Source organism: Hemicordylus capensis, chromosome 1, assembly GCF_027244095.1.
Source record: "Hemicordylus capensis ecotype Gifberg chromosome 1, rHemCap1.1.pri, whole genome shotgun sequence".
Taxonomy (NCBI): domain Eukaryota; kingdom Metazoa; phylum Chordata; class Lepidosauria; order Squamata; family Cordylidae; genus Hemicordylus; species Hemicordylus capensis.
In genome coordinates, this window is record NC_069657.1 from 80,703,152 (window position 1) to 80,724,753 (window position 21,602).

General features: G+C 40.4%; 1 protein-coding gene across 5 annotated transcripts in view; it reads right to left on the reverse strand.

Annotated features, from left to right (window-relative positions):
- Window positions 1–41: 41 nt before the first annotated feature.
- Window positions 42–21,602, reverse strand: part of ZFYVE26 (zinc finger FYVE-type containing 26) — a 109,638-nt gene continuing 88,077 nt past the window's right edge. For all 5 annotated transcript variants that reach the window (XM_053274412.1, XM_053274421.1, XM_053274386.1 and 2 more), the window contains 8 exons: window positions 21,072–21,290; window positions 18,082–18,279; window positions 14,460–14,662; window positions 13,741–13,882; window positions 11,674–11,733; window positions 7,531–7,713; window positions 7,196–7,240; window positions 42–2,873 (listed from right to left, as the gene is read on the reverse strand). In XM_053274412.1, coding sequence (XP_053130387.1) covers window positions 2,664–2,873; window positions 7,196–7,240; window positions 7,531–7,713; window positions 11,674–11,733; window positions 13,741–13,882; window positions 14,460–14,662; window positions 18,082–18,279; window positions 21,072–21,290 — 1,260 coding nt within the window. In that variant the 3' untranslated portion in view covers window positions 42–2,663. The remainder of the gene's footprint in view (window positions 2,874–7,195; window positions 7,241–7,530; window positions 7,714–11,673; window positions 11,734–13,740; window positions 13,883–14,459; window positions 14,663–18,081; window positions 18,280–21,071; window positions 21,291–21,602) is intronic.

Consider the following 21,602-nt stretch of genomic DNA (forward strand, 5'->3'; position numbering starts at 1 on the left):
CTTGGAGTGAACTAACCAACATACATCACATAAACCAAAACTAAAGAAGTGACCAAATGTATTTTATTCTTATTCATTTCTCATCAGAAGTCCAAAACATTTGTTCATCAGAAAGTTTGAGCTCATCAGTTGCAATATGTGATGCCAACTAGTTTATAGGACAGGTTTGGAATCAGAACTGAGTGCTCTCAGAACATGGCTAAACAAGCACATTTCAAGTTTATACTGGTCAATTTGTGTTGTCTGTCTAAACAAGAGGCTTTGCTTTGTGTGCAATAGTTGTGATGCCAGTTAGTTTAAAGGACAGGTTTTGCTGGAGAGAAAAGGATCCTTAGGTTGAGACACTAAGGCAGTTTGAGTTGCAAACAATGTAAAGTGCATGAAGTACAGTGCAAAGGGTGAACACAAAGTTAAACTCTTGAGTACAGGAAGTCTGAAGGTGTCCATGATGGAAGCTTCAACAGAATGGAGAAGATGTGCAGCAGAGTTTGCAGATAAAAAATTCCATGTGTCGAATTTAGTGCTGGCCCCAAGGAGGAGAGCATATCAGTACTGCACTCAGACATATTATACTGGCCACTGAGGCCCAGTGGAAGTGAGTTTAGTTCTGACAGATTTCTACAGCAGCTTCTGTAAGTCCTAAGTGCCTAATGGGATAAGCTTTAAAATCTGGGAGATGGGAGAACATGCAAGCTAAAAACAGTCATCCCAACTGCTTAAGCTCCAAGTTATTTCTGGACATCAGATCCAGTCAGCTAAGCATTACTAACATTGGTGTTTGACACAGCATTTGACACACAAAATGAGGTCAACCATGACTTTCATTTCACTGCAGGTCTGTATACTTGCCTCATTACAATGAGCAGTTAAAATTGAGAAAGGCAACTGTTGTCCTAACACACATACCAAAATTTTGAGTCAACAGTTGTGAAGCATATTTGCATGAAGCAAAACAATGGGTTGATTGTACATCACTGAACAGCAGTTAGCCGCCCTTCATATCAGTGCAGCTACCACCAACTACAGTTCAAGTTTTTGTGAGCTAAGTCTTGAACACAGTTGTCACTACTTAATTTTCTTTTATTTGGATTGGTGAACTGCTCCCTTGACCCATCTGCAATGAGATTAATTTGGAGGACATCTTCTGGACACCCTAAATTGTTTAAAGCTATGCTTACTGCAAATCTACTCTGTGTTCTCAACCATGTTGTTGGGAGGACAGTGAGGTATTCAGGCAATTTAGGAAAGGGAAGACTGGGAAAGATGGGCAGGAGGCAGAAATATCCATTTTAGGATTAATCCTGACCCAGGATTTGGGCCAGCTTATAAATGGATTTTGAGGCAAATTCTTTCCCCCTTTCCCATTTAAGATTCCATCCCTATGATTGGTTTTGCTTTGTTTCCTGTTTAGGTGTGCTACTTTTGAATCATATGGCAACAGGTACATAATTCTAGTTCCCATATATTGTATTCTGTGCATAAATATGACCTGCTATTAAGTGAAATATAAAAAGGACAGCATGGCTTTCATTGACAGTTTCTGCTAGCAGCCATTTCTGAAGAAAGTTGCTGCAAAGGTCACTTTGGATGCATTATTGATATACCTCATATTTGCTTAAAGTATGCTGCGGCTTCTCCTTGCCCTGTTCCAATTATGAAAGAGGTTATGTCCTTCCCAACTCAAATGAATTACTATTCTGTCAAGTCTTTTTTAGTCAACTGCCTAAAACATTCAGTTGAGACTTGGGTGTGGAAAATATTCAGCCACTCATAAGTTTTCTACAACAGAAGAAACAATTTTTTTAAAACAAAAATAAAGTTTCCATTTTATGCAGCTTAAAATAAAGGGCTTTGTCTTGTCTACAGATGCGGTCTTAATAGCAGTTTGGACTCTCACCTTCTTTTAACGCATCTAACTAGCTTACTCTTACTATCGGTCAATTGTTAGATCCCTAAGATTTCATCATTAGAGAATCCTTTATAGAACAGGCTAGACTGTAAAGTACTCAAATAGCTCTAAGTAAGCTTCTCAGCCAAATGATCTGTATATAACCTACATTCTTTAGAAGCCAGACTACCCTGGTATATGTCAGTTAGCAGCACGAATCTGTTTCAGAACGTGCATCTTAGTACACGTGTATCTTTCCCAAAGATGAGGAAACTCATTTACCAGAAGGAGCCCATTGCCTTCCAAAACTTACCAAAAAGAGACACATGCTGTATAGTGTAAAGGAGGAAAGCACAGGAGCCCACCAATATCTGTCAATTGTAAAATCTATTTCTAAATTAAGTGTCTTCATCTCTCTGCGGATTTTAACAAAAATCACAAACACTTGGCTCCAAATTAAGCTTGGCTAACATGGTTTGAATAAAATTATGTCCAGAAGATAAACACCTTCACAGTAACAAAAGAACAATACCTATCCAAGCAAGACTGAGCTCTTAACAGGTGTAAAGAGAACATCCAGGTGTGGAGGTAGTTGGTTGTCAACAGGACACTTCTGAGAAGTTAATGCTATCCCTTTCACTAGAGGCCCCCAGGCAGCTCCTCTTCAGCTCACTGTCAGCCAAGAGATTGCTAATGCACAGGTGACCTGTTTTGATCAGTACAATGAAGAGCCTTCCCTTTATGGAAAATAAATCACCCACCCACTTTCTGATCGTCATTTCTTGGCACTTTGGGTGAGCCAGCTTCTTGGCTTCGTGTGGTGCACTGAAAGCCACTGGGTGCAGATGGCTTGCACCACATCTTCCCCACTGTCCTCGGCCAACTGTCGCACATGCTGCACCAACTGAATTGCTCGGGTGTTTTCTTGTTTCACTGAGACAAGGTAAGCTGAACGCAGCTTGTGGCATCTCAGGTACGCTTGGATCTGAAACAGAAAAGATAAAAGGTATTTGGTTGTTTCCTAGGCTGGAGTGGACAGACTTCAGGTTTGTGGGACCTACTTTGGAAAAACACAACACACCCCTTTAAAGGGTGCACAACTGGAGCCAGGAGCAAAATAGTGGTGAGGAGATGACGACAGAGCTGGACAAGCAATGGTGGCTTAGGGGCAGAGCGGGTTACCTCTACTGAACTACATGAGCCATGTACCACAATATCCTATGTATACAAATACAAATGTGCGTCAGAGTTACCATGGATCAGGAGTTCTAAGACAACACACTTCTCCTTTACCGTTGAATACTGAAGCTGAGAACAATTACTCCTGTCTCCCAGTAATTAGATGGTAAGCCTTTATTTTTGCAGTATATACAAAAGGAGATGCCATATGTGTTAGTGACTACAAGGCTGTGTCATCTGCATATAATAAAACTGAAATACTCTTGCTGCCGATTTGTAGGGAAAATAAACTTAATGTACACCTCCAGTGTTGGAGCTACAAAATGTCTGCCCTTCATACTATAGGAACAAACCATACAAAAGTGTGTGACCAGATCTCTCCTTTGTAAATTCTATATGCTGTGATAACTTCCAGTCTGACACCGCTATATATCAGTCTTCACTTGCTCAATTCATCAACTTCCAAGGAAGTTTGTGAAGTCTTCTATAGAAAAACAAGCAATTCACATCAGCCCAGCCACAGTAGAGAAGTTCTTATTTGCAATTGCAGTTGCTGTTGGGAATCAGAAACCCTCACCAATGTACTGCAAATCTCTCACACCTATCTGGTACCCAATATTTTCTAAAGTTTCCATCTGGAGCCCAACTTTGGGCTTCAGGAGATGTAAAGCCTCTAGAAATAGTCCCCCAAAGTTTACAGTTTGCAAACTTCCAGCCCTTTCTGATTGTTGCAGACTTGAATTGGCTATTACAATAATACAGATAATGGCACACAAAATGATACATGATTGGTTGAAGATTATTTTCAGTAATCATTTGTATCCCCTTTGATTTGTGGTTGAGAAAACGAAATTTTCTTAACGTTCTTTTTGCTCTGCCATGTTGTTTTATGGAAATACAGTTACAGAGAAAGGACAGCTTTTGCCAAAGCTCAACTAGGTTTGGTACCGTCAGCTGTTTTAGAAGTTAGATATAGGAATAAGTTTATCTTGGGCATACCTACCCTTGTGACCTAAAAAAGATCTAGTACATATTATGCAATGCTGGCTGTATAAGAGAGAAGGAACTACATATGGGGCATAATGAACACATGAGCGAATGATTTGATAACTATGAACACATCAGCAAATGATTTGGCGATTTACACAGCAAATAATATAAACTGATCAAATTTCAGCTTGGAAACTTTTGAAGTGATCTCTCAAACTGGTGGCCAGAACAGAGAGGATTGCTGGTCTTGTGGAAGCAAGCATGACTTGTCCCCTTAGCTAAGCAGGGTCCGCCCTGGTTGCATATGAATGGGAAACTTGATGTGTCAGCACTGTAAGATATTCCCCTTAGGGGAAGGAGCCACTCTGGGAAGAGCAGAAGGTTCCAAGTTCCCTCCCTGGCTTCTCCAAGATAGGGTTGAGAAAGATTCCTGCCTATAACCTTGGAGAAGCCGCTGCCAGTCTGTGAAGACACTACTGAGCTATATAGACCAATGGTCTGACTCAGAATATAGCGGCTTCTCAAGTGCCCATCTGTTCAAGCATTAAGTATATTATGGACTCACTCTTTAGTATATACAGTGGGTATAGGAAAGAATCACCCCCTTCGATAGACCTTAAATTCTGGTTCTCTTACATCCTGAAATGAAAACACAAAGAAAATACCCTTCACCAGCTGTACTTATCCAATGCAACCTATAACATCCAACTGAAAAACATCACAATTACAGTCCAGAAAAATCCAATGTGACCGAACTTGAACAGTTCTGTATGGAGGAGTGGGCAAATATTGCTCCGTCTAGATGTGCAAGGTTGATAGAGAAGTATCCCAACAGACTCAAGGCTGTTATTAAAGCAAAAGGTGGTCCAACAAAATATTGACATTGGGGGGGTGATCCTTTTTCAGTCTCAGTAATTCTTGTTTTTTATTTCTGACACTTTTTCTGGACTGTAATTGTGATGTTTTTCAGTTGGATGTTATAGGTTGCATTGGATAAGTACAGCTGGTGAAGGGAATTTTCTTTGTGTTTTCATTTCAGGATGTAAGGGAACCAGAATTTAAGGTCTATCAAAGGGGGTGATTCTTTCCTATACCCACTGTAGTTTTTAATTCCAGGGCTCAAATTTTTAAAGTCTTATAAAGGCAGAATAAAAAATGTACTATTTGAGAGAACCCAGTGAACTCTTAGTGATTACTAGAGAGGTCCTGCATGCAAAATAGTGGGTTGCATAGGCAGAAAGGCACTTCTGCCCACCCAGGGCAGGGTGTGTGTGGGAAGAAATAAATGCCTCCCACCCACCAACAACCACCTCTCACACTATTCCCTGATCCTCAGGATCAGCTATTTGCAGGGAGTTGGGGGGCTATGACATGGAGGAAAGTGCTGGAAAGCCCTGTTTCCTTAAGTAGATCAAGACTCACAGTTCTCTGGATTGAAGCCAATATGAAATTATGCTGCATATTTCATCTGTGAAAAACATTTCAAATGTGGGTTTCTCTGCAAAGAGCAGCCTTTTACAAAGATAATTTACTGGAACTATAGTAGCACACAATGGTTTATTTTTTCCCCAAGTAGAAAGACTGATTCTGGAATGAGTAACTGAGGGCATACAAAAGGTTCATTGATCACCACAGCTGCCTGAACCCTCTGCAAAAATATGCACACATAACCAAAGAGCAAGCGAAATAATTGTGCTCCAGATTCTACATGAGATCTCTAGGCTCTCTCATCACTGGCAAGGTCCTTTGCATTGTCGCACAAAGCTGACTGGGAGCCAGCATCTTCAAATATTCTCAGTCTCAGCCCCACCTTTATCACCATTTACTCCATTTTTGGATCCTCCGCTGTTTAGAAACTAATAAACTTGCCCAGTTTCAGTATTAACCAAGCATTATGGACTCGGTGAAAAGTGGGCAGGGTTTAACCTATGAACAGAACAAAACTAGGAGCAATTAAATTGGCATGTTTCCAGTTTTTCCAAATAAGAAACTTTATATCTAATCCAGTAATGAAGATTCAACCCCTAACAGCGTTTGAATGGCTAATTTCACAGAGTAATTTTGCTACAAAAGGGACGGTTTCTAAAGTGCACTGTATTCTGACAGCACAATATAACATGCCCCCAATAGTTTTAAAAGAAGCATGAGAATCAGAACTTTGCTGCACTATTCCAAATAAATGTTAGTCAGTTTTATGGAAAAGATTACTGTACAGAGCAATTTCTGCTAGTATAGTGCCCTAAAAATAATTAATTGTCAGCATTTATCACTGGTTAAACTAAGCAAAATACATAAAGATCTTTCTGCCAAGTGTTGGAGGAAATGTGGAGAAAGGTGACTTGGTTTCATATGTGGTGGGGTTGTAAAAAAATTCAGCTTTATTGGACTTTTAAAAAACACTACCACAGAACATGAATTAATGATTGTGTCTGACATACAACCTGATCCAGTGCTGGCATTGCTAGGTATACAATTAAGAGATCCACAACAAGTCTACAAAGACTTTATTGAATCTGGATCAACAGCAGCAAAGATGGAAATTGTATTCCATTGGAAATGTGGGGCACTTCTGGACCTTGACTGCTGATATGCTAGACTATGGAAATTAGAATTAATGGACAAATTAACACAACAGAGACAAGTCTCTCCACAAGTTTCTCATTCTGACACTTTGATTATTCGTTGGTTCCTGCTGATCAGTTATGTCAAAAAATCACTAAAACGTTCATCATATTACAAATGGTCATTATATGTTTTAGAATGATGTTCTTAAAAAAGGATAAACCTGAATTATGTACATATAATTTTATTTTCTATTATTCTATTTATGAATTTTGTTTAAGAAAATGTCAAACCAACCATAAATTTAAAAATGTTCTCAGTTGAGTAAGAGCTAGGACAGCCTTAACCCTTTCAAAGTAGCTTTCCTTCATTCTTTAGCAGGGACACATCATTGCAAGTTTCGTATCACATTAAACTCTGCTACAAGGCTCTCAAGCAAGCACATTCTGAGACCTGCTGCTGAATCTGAGTACCAAAGCAGAACCAGAGAAGATAATAAAAGAGTACAGTACATGCAAAACGGAAGTTACAGTATGTGATTTCCAGGGCCATGGTCTTCTCTGACAATTGACTCACCTTATTTTCATCACTCTCCATATCCTGGATCAAATTGTCCAGCTCCTGTATCCAAAAGGGGGGAAATGTCACTTAAATTACTGTTGTGAAATGCTCGTCAAATATTTTGCTAATAAAGCTATGAGCCAATGATAGAACAAACAGCAATTTGCCAAGTTTAGATTAATGACAAATTACAGCTCACTTAAAACCAAGAATGGAAGCAAATTGCTTCCCCTTGCATGCTAACGGGAGCACATGAGCTCAAGGCTTGGGCTAGTAACACCAAACCACAGTTTACTGTTAAATCTGAACCTGGTCTCTGTTTTTTCTTCCTTGAAAGTAAGCTGAATTACCTCAGAAGGGATCACATCAAACTCATCCAGACAGTTTAGGATGACATTGTCCCCATCATTTTTAGCTGCAGCCCCAGATTCCTTGATACATTTGAGGAGCTGTCTGATCTCAGTGTAGTTCTGCTGCTTCACCAGTTGTCTGGCGACTCTATTGTATACAGCTACTGTCTCCAGCTGGAAGTCCTAAGGTGGAAGAAGCAATATTCTTTCAAGATCTACAAATGCCTTCCTGCTACAGGAGCTTTATTGATGTAGGAACACCCAGGATATGCACCAGTGAAATCTGTGCTGCTTTAGTTTTCATTCAGAAGCAGTCCTGTAGTGGAGGATCTCATTATACCACTTACTTAACAAAAAGTGTTTAACTACTGTGATGTTAAAGAATCCTCATTCCAATGCCCACCACTTTGTACCTACTTTTCTCTGTCTCATTCTTCCTCCTCTGGGCTTCTCCTTTAAAAGCACATGTATTAACTAAGCTAGTTCTCATTACAGCTGCAACATTTGATTAATCAGTTCAAGTAATATATCAAGATGTTTTGACTCAAAACATGCTCCCAATTAAACAGCTAGAAGATATTTTAAAATTGTTTAAACAGAAACACTTACAAAAACATCAAATAGCGAATGGTTTAAGAGGCATCCCCTCCTGCATGACCAAGAGTGTGGCTGGGGGGATACCTCTGAGATCATTTACTCATATGTTGCAGCAGGCATCCTCTAAAGCAGTCTACTTCCATGCAGTCAAAATCAGCACACAGCAAATAGATATTTTCCTCCACAGATCTTACCCCACAGAGGCTACAGCCCACTATACAACTACATGGCAGTAAATCCCTTTCAATTCTGTAGAGTTTATACATACATAGGGTGGCTTTATAAGATCAGCATGGTTCAGTTCCCGGGGAGTGTACACACCCAGGGTGTGTGTCATGTGAACCAACAACAATCGGTTCGTGAGCCTTCTGTCTGACATTTGGAGTTGTGGAGAACGTTGGGTGGATGTACGTTTTGGGAACCAGACTTTGGTGGGTTTGCACAACATGCCTACTGGGAGCTAGAGGCTCTCAGAAAGTGGACTCCATGTTGATCATGTGAAGCTGTCCAAAGTGTCTGACTAAGTGACAGATTCCTATGTGGGCCTTAATTTTTTGAAAGACTAGTAAAAAGCATTAACAATATATCAACAGCTATTTGCTAGGAGACTCAACGAGTTCTCTCTGTAAACCTTGGCTAGAGAAGCAGAAAGGAGATGGGAGATAGTGATGTGCACGAATTAGTTCAGCGTTCTATTCCTACAATGCCGAACCAGTTCAGAAACTGGAGTTTGAACCCATTTGAATGTAGGGGCGGGGCCTCTTTTGAAGGTGCAGGGAGGGTGGCCTTACCTCCCCTGCCACGCTTCCCACTCTGGTGGGGCAGCAAGAGGGTATACAGCCACCCCCCACCAACAGTTTTTGAAGAAGTGCCGGAGGAGGTGGTAAGCACTCCCTCTCCATGGCCTTAAAGGGGGCCTCCGCCTCCCAGGTGTGCATGGAACCGGTTCCATGCACACCCCTAATGAGAGAGGCATAGTTGTGGAATAGCACACCACTCACATGTAGCGCTTGGTAGACACTGACAGACAGACAGGCTAGTAAGGTCATTAAACTGACTAAAAACTGCAGTTAATCTTTTTCCTATCTTAAGCAGTTAAGATTGGAAAACGCGCAACTGAACTCGATGATACACACTTCAGAGTAAGTAGCTATACTACTGGGTATATATACGTGGACAAATGTGTTGTTACCCCTCCATGAAAAAAGAAGAACCAACCAAAAATCAGACTTTGTTTTAGAGTTTTGATGCAACAGAATATTTCAAATAATAATACAAATGAAAATGCCACAGACAAAAATGATGGGAGCCTTAACCTAATATTTTGTTGCACAACCTTTAGAGGCAATCACTGCAAACAAGCAATTCCTGTAGCTCTCAGTGAGACTTCTGCACCTGTCAACAGGTAGTTTGGCCCACTCTTCCTGAGCAAACTGCTCCAGCTGTGTCAGGTTGGAAGGGTACCTTCTCCAGACTGCATGTTTCAGTTCTTTCCATAGATGTTCGAAAGGATTCAAATCAGGGCTCATAGAAGGCCACTTCAGAATAGTCCAATGTTTTGTTCTTAGCCATTCTTGGGTGCTTTTAGCTGTGTGTTTTGGGTCATTATCCTGTTGATCCATGAACTGCGACTGAGACAGAGATTTCCGACACTGGGCAGTACGTTTCGCTCCAGAATGTCTTGATAGTCTTGAGATGTCATTCTTCCCTGCGACTCAAGGCACCCCATGCCAGATGCAGCAAAGCAGCCCCAAAACATAACCGAGCCTCCTCCATGTTTCACAGGAGGTATGGTGTTCTTTTCTTTGAAAGCTTCATTTTTTCATGTGTGGACATAGAGCTGGTGTGACTTGCCAAAAGGCTCCAGTTTTGTCTCATCTGTCCAAAGGACATTCTCCCAGAAGCCTTGTGGCTTGTTGTCAATATGCATTTTTGCAAATTCCAGTCTGTGGAGTCCTCCTGGCTCTTCTTCCATTGAGCCTACTGTCACTCAAAAAGCGACGGACAGTGCGATCAGACACTGATGAACCTTGACCTTGGAGTTCAGCTTGTATCTCTTTGGAAGTTGTCCTTGGCTTTTTGCCTACCATTCTCACTATCCTTCTGCCCATTCTGGGGCCAATTTTCCTCTTGTGGCCACGTCCAGGGAGGTTGGCTACAGTCCCATGGACCTTGAACTTCTTAGTAATATTTGCAACTGTTGTCACAGGAACATCAAACTGCTTTGAGATGGTCTTATAGCCTTTGTCTTTAACATGCCTGTCTATAATTTTCTTTCTGATCTCCTCAGACAACTCTCTCCTTTGATTTCTCTGGTCCATGTTCATTGTGGGACACATGATTATACCAAACAGCAGAGTAACTACTTTTCTACATTTAAATAGGCTGAATGACTGATTGCACGATTGGAGACATGTGTGATAGCAATAGCAATAACAATAGCACTTACATTTATATACCGCTCTATAGCCGGAGCTCTCTAAGCGGTTTACAATGATTTAGCATATTGCCCCCAACATTCTGGGTACTCATTTTACCGACCTCGGAAGGATGGAAGGCTGAGTCAACCTTGAGCCCCTGGTCAGGATCGAACTTGTAACCTTCTGGTTACAGGGCGGCAGTTTTACCACTGCGCCACCAGGGGCTCTAATTAAAGAAAACAGCTAATTTGGAAAATCACTCTAATCCATTTATGATCTTTTCTAGGGGTACCAACAAATGTGTCCAGGCCACTTTAGAATATCTTTGTAGAATAAGCAATACTTTATCTCTTTTCACACTTGCTTTGCTTTACTCGATGACATATCAAAGGCATGCAGGTATACATGGGACAATTGCTTTTCATTTAATTGCTTTTCAGGAGGCTTAAAACACTTTTTCAATGAGCTGTAAGGGTACCAACAAATTTGTCCATGTATGTATGGTTGTTTACACCAGAATTAAATACAATGTTATCTCATCTTCCAGCCTGAACAAAACAGCTCACAATGTAAACTCATAAACACTCCCCACCTCCATATAAACACACACACACACTTTTGTGCAATAAGCACCACATATTCTCCTCAATGGACCATACAGAACATGAACAAAGAAGTGCTCCTAAGACCAACAGAGTTTTCAACTAAAGGTTTTAGGACCAAAATTCTAGAGATGAATTGCTTCCTTCACTTTCCTCCACCACTACTTTAGTATAAAAGGCAGATACCCATTTATGGTCACTGATTCTCTAACTGTTGTATACCCAAATCTGAACAAAGCACTAAAAATCTAACTTAAACACCCTTCAGGTATTTATGATGGATCATGTTAGGCTCTATCTGAAAGCTATTCTTCCCTTAGAAATGGTAGTTTCAACCCACTTGATACCACAGGATGTGTGTGTGTGGGGGGGGGAATACCAACATTTATTGATTACAGAAACTTAGTTCAAATTTTTATGAATATCTAACACAATTGTAATTTGCAAAAGCACCATGTCATCTAGTTTCCTTTATCTGCTTTGGTGATGTCTGCAAGCAATCAGCATTCTGCCCAGCAACATACCTGCAGGACCCTAAAGGCAATTCCAAAGCCTTCTTCGATGTTTTTGCCTTCTAACATGACCTAAGAAGAAATTGCAGCAAGAGAAGAAACAAAATTGAGCAATGTGCAGACAATCACAAATAGCACTTTCAGTCTGCACAACAGGTTGCTGCTCCTCTTGCTAAATCTACAGGCAGCTTCAAAGCTTAGAAATCAACCACTGATTAAACATAAGCTAGGCTACTTAGCCAAGTCATGCTATTCATCTGTTTCACAAGACACCTCTAGTTTTGCATCTTAGCCAAACATGGGATGCCTGCTGCTGCTTGCAAATTTTTCAAGCAACTGGAACAAAAGGAATGTGGTGGTAGTTTTGCTTCGTGCTTCAAAGACACAGCCTATGTAGCAGGTCTCTAACCTGCCTGCAGTTGGCATCAAGATCTCACTGCCCTGCCTGTCTGATGCAGTCCAGCCCAGCCCCATCCAAAATTCAAGCAACACTAGCTCTAGTCACATGTCCAATACATGGGCAATCTTTGTACAGTGTCCTTGTGTACAGAACTGTACACACATACAGTCCTCACATTATATTCAATGCATACAGTCATACACTTCCTATGTGTACCTTGCATTTGATGGGGGTCTGTATTCAGGCTCACTTTTAAAGTGAATGAATGTACCTTAAATCACGCAAAAATATCTACTTGTGTATATACACCTTTACACACCTGTAAGCATCTCTGAGAAAGGGCTATAGAGACATTCAAACAAAAGCCTACAATAAAACAGGTTGCTCACCTGTAACTCTTGATCTGGTAGTGATCCGTTGTATTCAGATAATGGGGTCCCCAACTGCCATTTACAATGGAAACATGGAGCATGTGCCAGGCAGAGTGGGCATCTCGAGGAGCTCGTCTACCCGCAAGGTCCCTGAACAGGCGCAGAACCCCGTTCATTATTAATGCAACGGATCACGATCCAGATCATAGAGTTCAATACATTTTGGAGCATGGAGGACAGGAAGGCTGGGTTGCTTTTAATCCTCCACTTCATGTAGGAATTACACAGTTAGGAGCCATGTCTGCATAGAGCTAAAATTACATCTGAATACAGCAGCCATGGGCAAAGGAAAGAAAACACAAGTTAACTTCCTTGAAAGGCTCTTGCTGCTGATAGCACCTTACATACCTAGTACATAGCAAATCAGTGACAGACTACGGGCACCAGGAAGCAAGTTGGTGGGAACAAGAGGTTCTGGTGAGCATGTGTTCGCATAATTGCAGCATGAGCTGGAAGTTGTGCACATTTCACATCAGCTGAACTTGCCAGTTTCATGTTCCCTTTGCCAACCAACTTCAAACCTTTGTTATGAATGAGGGCGATGGAGGAAACCAGATACTGGCTGGTTCAAACACAAAACGTGTGCAGCTTCCAACTTGCATTGGGAGCACGTGCTCACCAGCAACATCTGGTTCCCTCTGACTTACTTTCTGGCAGTCACCTGAACCTGCTCTGTGTCTTGTTTGGTCTGCTGTCATTTAGAAATGCAAGCTTTCAAGCGCTGCTTTACATATTTGTTTCTTCGGAACTAACCCAGTGACACTACACCTCAAGGAGCTATAGGAATGCCCCTTGTCCTTTCCTGTAACTTAATCCCAATGTCCACCTCTCCACCTGTCTCTCTTTATTCTCTGGGCTAACTGGGCAAAGAGGCACCTTTTACCATGGTGATTCTCTTTATTTAGCAGGGGGAGAGTAACTGGCCCTATTCACCCCCAGCACAGTACTTCCAGTGACTGTTGCTGGTGTGTGTCTTAAGTTTCTTTTTAGAATGTGAGCCCTTTGGGGACAGGGAGCCATCTTATTTGTTTGTTATTTCTCTTTGTAAACTGCCCTGAGCCATTTTTGGAAGGGCGGTATAGAAATCGAATTATTATTATTATTATTATTCTAGCCCTTGCCAAATTTTCATAAAAAGCTTCCTATATTCAAATCAGAATCATGAGAAGTGAACATGACACTATAGCCAGCCCTGTATCCCATTTTGCTGTCTAAAAGCATGCCATGATTTGAAGTGGCACTGAGTACCTTACAAACTACTTCCATCTTCATTTGATTGTTTCCAAAGAGTGTGGGTACAGACAAGACAGCTGCAGGTGAAGCCACCAATTTCTCACACCGATGCAGGAAATTTGTTACTTCCATCTGAAGCTCGACTGTATTAATATGTCTAGTTAGAAGAAGCACACTTCATTAAGCAAAGAAAGGAAAGTGTTTTTACAGTGCTCTCACTGGGAAAAATTATTAGTGTGTGATTTATTTAACACATTTTATACCGCCCAAAACACAAGTCTCTAAGAGGTATGTATTCAAGAGTACCAAAAAACTGCTAGGTGAGCTTATTATGAAAGTGTTTCTTGTTTTGTCTTTGTTACATTTGCTTACAAAATGATAAACATACCCAAAAATATGCTATTGCAGCTAAGATAGCAAATACATTTCTGTTGATAGAGGGCATAGAGTCTTCAACAGCTATTCTAGTTTACATAAGAGATAAGCAGGACCTGTTAAAAAGGAATCGAGAACAGGAGACTAAAAAGAAATCAAGAATACTGTCATTTACAAAACTTGAAAGTATTAACATTACATTAAAACCACTGACTGTAAATCTATGGATGTTTATAGTACAAGTCCTGAATAACTGAGCCCAGCTCAGACATGAAGTACACTTTTTCACAAACTTTGTTCAGCCAACAATTTGATCAATAAAATGAAGAACAAGATGACAGATTGTGTTTTGCTGGTACCTTGACACATCAGGAGCAGACATTTTCTTACGAAAAGTGCATGTAACCTTTTTCCTTCCTGAGCTCCGTGAAACTTCCTGTAGGTAAATTTTGAGGTGGTCCTTGACCTTCAAGAGCCATTTTTTCCTGTCCCCCAGTTCAGTGTAAGACTTTGCCTTGTGGGTGAAAAATCGAATACAGGTCATGGCTGCACGGACTTGATCCTGGAAAACAGTTTTGTTTTTTCAATATGAGTAAGGCACTTAAAACTAAGGCGCTAGGTGTGAGTGAGACAGCACTATAAAAACAAAACAAGGGACTCTTCTTTTAAATCCTCAGTTGGCATTGGAGAAGATCCCATTTGAAAACAAAATAATAAAACTTTGTGTTCAGTGTTTTGCAACTCAGTTTTCCAGGTCAGGATCAATCTTAATGAGGTTAAGTGCCCTGTGATGTTTGATTCACCATCCTATATAATAAAATGCTAGGTGTCTGCGTCCGTGTCTTTTTCGGGTGTTCTGGGCATGCGCGGACCATACCATAACTGGTTTATATAACTTTTTTAAAGCGGGGGAGGGGGATGACGGCCTCTCACTTTTCTCTCCCCCCCTCTCTTTTCTTATTATTACTGCCAATAACAACTTTTTGTTTAAGTATAGTTCAGGTTGTTGTGGTGCTAAACTTAATGTTTTTATTATACTTAAATGTGAAGTGGATTTTACATTTGTGAAGTAAAATGAAATGTGAATTAAAAGAAAGTAAAAATATAATTTTATAAATAGAATGGTAAGATTTTATTTTTATTATTTATTTATTTATTATTTACATTTATATCCCGCTCTGCCTCCAAGGAGCTCAGAGCAGTGCACATGGTTATTTTTATCCTCACAACAACCCTGTGAGCTAGGTTAGGCTGAGAGATACATGACTGGCCCAGAGTCACCCAGTGAGTTTCGTGGTTGAATGGGGATTTGAACTCTGGTCTTCCCGGTCCTACTCCAACAGTCTAACCACTACGCTATGCTATACTCTTTCAGAAAATTTTTAATATATTTTAACTATTGTTCAGAACTGATTTTTAACAGTCAATAATGATCTCAATAATACTTAAAATATTATATTCAGATTTTTTCTGAAAAAGAATATTTACTGCCAAGATAGGTCAAAACCAATCACCATATCAAGAAGATTCTACTTTCAGAAAAGCTCAGACAGAATAAATTTTGTGTCTTTATGGAATTTTAAGAGCTCAGCTTCAACCCCAAAGCCAGTCTACTTAGTTTGGCACTATAAAGCTATAAATCCAATTTTATAAATATAATATTTTATATTATAATTTTATACACAGAACAGAATTGTAAAATACATTTCTTTCCTTCCATATTTGTGTGTGTGTGTGTGTGTGTGTGTGTGTGTATTTTGTATCCACAGTGGCACATAATGCATATGTGCACACACTGCCTTGATACTCCCACCCTGAACCAAACTCAATCCGCTCACCGATGAAAAAAATTTAGAGGGAACACTGATCAGGCCTATAATTGCCTAGTTCTGACAGATCCAATGCAGGTTTCTTCAACAGTGGTCTAACAACTGCCTCCTTGAGACAAGGAGGTATGCTTCCCTCCCTCAGAAAGGCACTGATAATACTAACAAGATCCTTTCCAATAATTTCCCTACTAGATTATATAAGTCATGTGGGTCAAGGGGAAAGAGAATAGGTGGTAGGTAAACTTTTCCAAGCACCCTATCCATGTGTTTGGGAGTCACAAACTGAAACTTATCCAACCTAACCATACAAGAGAACTTTCTCAACACCTCCATGACAGACTGCAATAACCAGAATCCAGTTTGGCTTGAATCAAAGAGATTTATTAGATTATCTGTGGGCTCTGCTCTCTAGGGCAAGGTTAAATCAGAAACATAATTACACTACACTGCCTCACCCTACTCTGACATGTTGCACCCCTTGGAAGGAAACAGAGGATTGTACCCCATTTGGAAATTCATACAATCATGAATTGTGCTGCTTGTGCTTCAGTTATTAGCATAGGCAAGTTATGTTACCATTTGTTACAATTCATGTTACGTTTCCCCTATGTTGTTCATATTATAATGAATCTTCTCATATTTAAAAGTGATTGGGTACATTATGCCTTGAACCTGTTTCTGTACTAGTAATACCAACATCACAATGGAGTGACATGTTTCCCAGTGCCACCTTTGTGTTTTACTGCTTCCCATAAAAGGTGAAATAGTAAAGTGGATGTTTTTAGTGTGTTTTGTGTCATGCTTAATGCAACCCCTGGGTTTAGAGGGAAGGGGTTTGTTTGTTTGTTTGTTTGTTTGTTTGTTTGTTTTACACAGAGCTTGGGTGGATTGTTATCCTAGCACTGGATTGACACAGTACATCTGTGGTCTCCTTGGGGTACCATCTGTGAACATGCTTGAGAAGAGTGAGCTCTTATCAGAAATCTAGGAAAGATCTTGTGAGTTCAGCCTCTATGCTTTTCCCCTACAAGACAAAGGAACAGGTTCTGGCCTACACATCTATGGGCATAAAGCATGCTTAAAGTATTATGATATTTTGTGGGGTCTCTGGCTCCTAACTGCATCGTACTTTCATTTAACACGGAGTGCAATGGGGGCTATCAATATCCCAATATACATATTAGTAAAAAGGGCACTTTTAGACAATATTACAAGTGGGCAGCAGATGAAACACCACAGAGCACCTGGCCAAGTTAAGGTTGGTCCTTATCTGGAAGATGGAGTAGTAGAACATTGAACGCAAAATTTTATTACTCCCCCCTTCTAAAATGGGGTACATTTGACCCCATTTCAACCAAGGATTACAAGTCTTCAGAATGAATTTGATTGTACAGAAAGACATGTCTAGATTACTACTCTAACTCAAGTTACAAATCCAGACAAACCCCACACATACATTCACATGTAGTACAAGTTTCCAAGTATACACATCTCCACCCACCCCCAACAGTGCTCTCTCATGCTTGCTCGCTCTCTCTGTTGAGATGAGGAGCCAGGAGAGCTGTGGGGCCATCAAGCTGGATGACCTCTTGTTCCATTGCCCTATTAGTCAAGGTTTTGCTCCAGAGGAAGGAAGTGGCACAGTGCTCCCCCACCCACTGAGGTACAAAGAGAACCTGAGTTATATTTTAAGATCCTTTTGCCTCAGCCTCTTCCCAAGAATAGAGAGCCCCCCCCCACTTTATTTTCTCAAGAAGGCTTCTCTCCCCTCCCGGCTAAATAATCAGGGCAAATCAGAATTGTGTCTTTCCCAACTACCTAAAAGTGGTTTGCAATTTCTGGTATGGCACAGAACCCTAAAGTTTCTAGTACACCACACAATTTCTGGTAAGCTGCATTATCACCTCAAAAGTGTCCTAATGTTGAGACTCTTCTTGCACCTGGAAAGTTTAACGTGCCTAGATTAAGGAAGATTTACATGGAAGAGTAAATGTGCAAAATACAACTGAACTAACAAGAGGAACTGGACACATGAGAAGACTGCATTGGATCCAGAGATATTTGAGCAAAAGTAAGCTTGCCAATGGGGACTTTCCTGTCCCTCCTGTTTCAGTGCAGTTCTCTGCACTGCCTGAAAATCTGTTCCTCTTACCTTCATAAACTGCTGTAATTCATACAAAATATGGTAGTAATTCTTTTTCTGCAAGTGTTTGCAAGCTGCAATGAGATAAACACCCCAGCTTTCAAGGCCTGGGTCAATGCTTTCCAGCAAGTTCTCCAACATGTGAAGTTTTCCACTTTTGTAGCTTGGGACAAAGATCCCTTCGATAAATACTTCCTGAGGGCTTTCCTAAAACAGTGAAAAAGAGACTCCAAATTTCAGACTGAGTTGCATGCTATATAGTTTTTGCTATAAAAGCTTACAGGTTAAATATTTGATAAATTCCATCTAATTCCCAAAACTGGCCAAAAATTTATTTTGCACATTAAGGCAGAAGCAGAGGGAAAGCTAGATCAACAGAATGTTGCCAGAGATGCTCTATACTGCCTAATTTAAACTCTCTTTTGAAATCTTAACAGTGTTGTATGAAATCAGGCAATTTTGTATGAAGGATTTCCTGGCTTCATGCATTTCTTTCCTTTGTTACCCATCACCAAATTGCTTACAGGAACTTGAACCAAGCTTCAGTCATTTTATGAAAGGAGCCATGTCATGAAAAAGGGAGGTCTTCAACACCGAACAGAACATTGTTCTCAGGTAGCTAATTGCACAACAGATAGTATGATGGATCTTAATTACTGATAAAGATCACTGTTCTCATTATGTTGTATTTACACATTGGGTAACTAGTCAAATGATTAGCTTTTAGAAAGCCTGTTTGAATATAATTGGCCAGCTGCTGTTGCAAGAGAAATAGCTCAAGGTACATTGCTCATCTATCAATGAAAGTTAATAAGTTTAGGAAGTTCAGACTTAAGACACTCTCAGTGACTTAAGACTGCATCAGTATGAACTATGAGTCTGTGCAGATAATACTGAACTGGATGGACCAGTGGACTGATTCAGTATAAGGCGGCTTCCTATGTTCCTAATAACTTTTATGTAGCTGGGTGGTAGAAATAGGCAGTGAAATCAGCAATGAGAAAGGAGACTGTTCCCACTAGGCAGACCTTTTAAAAGGGATTAAAAGGACCTCACATCCTGTAATGTTAATGACTAGAAGTGAGAAATTCTTTCTAAAGACAAAAACAAATATTCAAAGTACTTTTTACTGACTGTGTGCTTTTGCAATATGGAAGACAAAAAATCAATATAAAATCAAATGAATGTCCTTTCCCCTCCACATGGGGGTGGAATGATGATCCTAAGGACTAGGAAGTTTTTGTAAAGTTCTGGCTTGAAACAAGCCAATTTTAGCCCTTTTGTCTATTTTTACCACCACCACCCCCCAAAAAATCAGAGGAGTTACCTATAGCCCTGAAAAACACAGAGTCCTGCCAACGTAGACTTCATGTGTGCCAGCTTTCATAACTGCATGCCCATCCATTCAGGAGATTTATTTATTTACTCATTTACCTTTTTAATTCTGCCCAAAACTTACATCTCTGTGTGGTTTACAACAAAAAGAAGGGGGAACAAAACATAAGAACAGCCCTTCTGGATCAGACAGCTCAAAGAAAAATGTAAATAGTCCAGCATCCTGTTTCACACAGTGGCCCACTAGATGCCCCACAGTATGTGCATGCCCTCTCTCCTGCTGTTACTTCCCTACATCATGCCTCTGAGGCTGGAGGTGCCTCTTATTACAGTCATTTGTATTTGTATAAGGGCATGCTGTTACTCCTTTTCATAAAGGCAAAGGACAGATTCCTCCACACGGGGTTGGAATGATGGTTCAAGGAGAGGCTTCAGATCCAGAATTACTTTTTTAAAAGTTCTGACTTGAAACAAGCCATTTTTCACCATCCCATCCCACCCAGCCCAAACAAGTCAGAAGCATTGGATTTTAAAAAAAAACTTTTGTATTTTTCTCAAGCAATCCCCCCCCCCGACAAAGAAAAGAAAAATATACTGAACAACATAATTTTAGCCAATTTATTGAATCCTGAATGCAATCTCACCAGAACAGGTCGTGGTTACCATCCCAAGAGAGTTGGATTTTACCAATATTTGATAAAATCTGAATTTTCAAATCTGAATTTGCACAGGCCTAGAACCCACCAACCAAAACACTTTTTCCATAGTCATTATTTAGATAAACACTGAAATCTCAGTTCAAAAGACCAGGAGCAAAGAACTGTTGGTCCAAAAGCTTGGGCACACTCACTGAGATTTTTGCCACTGCCTTCCACATTTTATTTACACTATAGCACAAAAATAAGTAGCAAATAAAAATATCCATGCCATATCAGAGTGCTTTTGAACAGGCCTCTGTTCCACCAAGCCAAGTGGCATGGGTGGGGGTGTGCTGCTGGACAAGAAATGTAAGCCCAAAGCCCTCTTGGCATGTGGAATGAGTTGCATGATTATTTGGATCTCAGTCAAAAGGGTTTGAAGCCATTTGCTTTACAAAGCTTTACCTATGAAAATGCCAGATACCTTCTCCATCCCACAACCGCTTCTTAATGGTATTCATATTCAGGAAAGGTGAAGGAAGGAAGGAAGGATGGATGGAAACAAGTCCGCAGCCAATAGAATAAAATATAAAATAGAAGAAGAAAGGCTTCTAAAGGCCAAATTTGATAATAATGTTGTTCAGCCATTGTAATATATATATATTTTAAACAAATAGCGGCTGTAGCCCCCCCACCCCATATGGATGGCAAGTGCAACGAGTGCAGAGGGTTAAAGCCTTCCCTTTCTCCTCTGGTGGTGGTGAGGGAGCTTGATGCCATGGTCCACATCAAGCTCCCCACCATGGCTATTTATGTTCACACACAAACACACAGGGCTAGAGAACATTAAAGGTATAGTGAGTTAAGTCCTAAAGTAATCCTTAACAATAAATTATGGCTAGGGATGCTGGGAGTTGTAGTTCAGCAACATCTGGAGGGTTGCAGGTTGGGGAAGCCAGCCTTAAATAATCCGAGACAGATTCTTGCCAAGATATTTCCCACAATATGGCAGACTTTGATACTTACCTTATTTAACAAATGCAGCAGTGCTTCTCGCAGGCAGCCATGCCTCATAAAAAAACTAATGATTGCTAAATTGGTGCCATAATTATGTAAGTAGAAGAGGCATTCTTGATAGTAGCTATTGTGCTGAATTTTCCCCTCAGGTATCAACTCCAGAGATAAACTGTGTGTTCTTAAAATAGTTTCAAGTTCCCTCAGAGTAGCAAAGTAGTCATCATCCTGCTGTTAAGGTAGAGAATCAAGGGTCATTGGTTGATGTTTACAATAACACTGTTCATAGGTTACGACACACCGGCAATCCCCCACCCCACCCCGCAAAATAAGATTGTTGGCCTTTGTTTCTAGGCAGTGTTACATTTCATAGTGCAGTTTCCACCAAATGGGTAGTGTCTACCATCCAGTTCCCTTTTGAGGTATAGGTGAACAAAGCCTGGAAAAGTGCTTTATTTCTGCAGTGATACCACACTTTGTGTATAGCATACTACAGACACTATGAGCCACAGCTGACAAAAGCAACATTGGACTTACCATGAT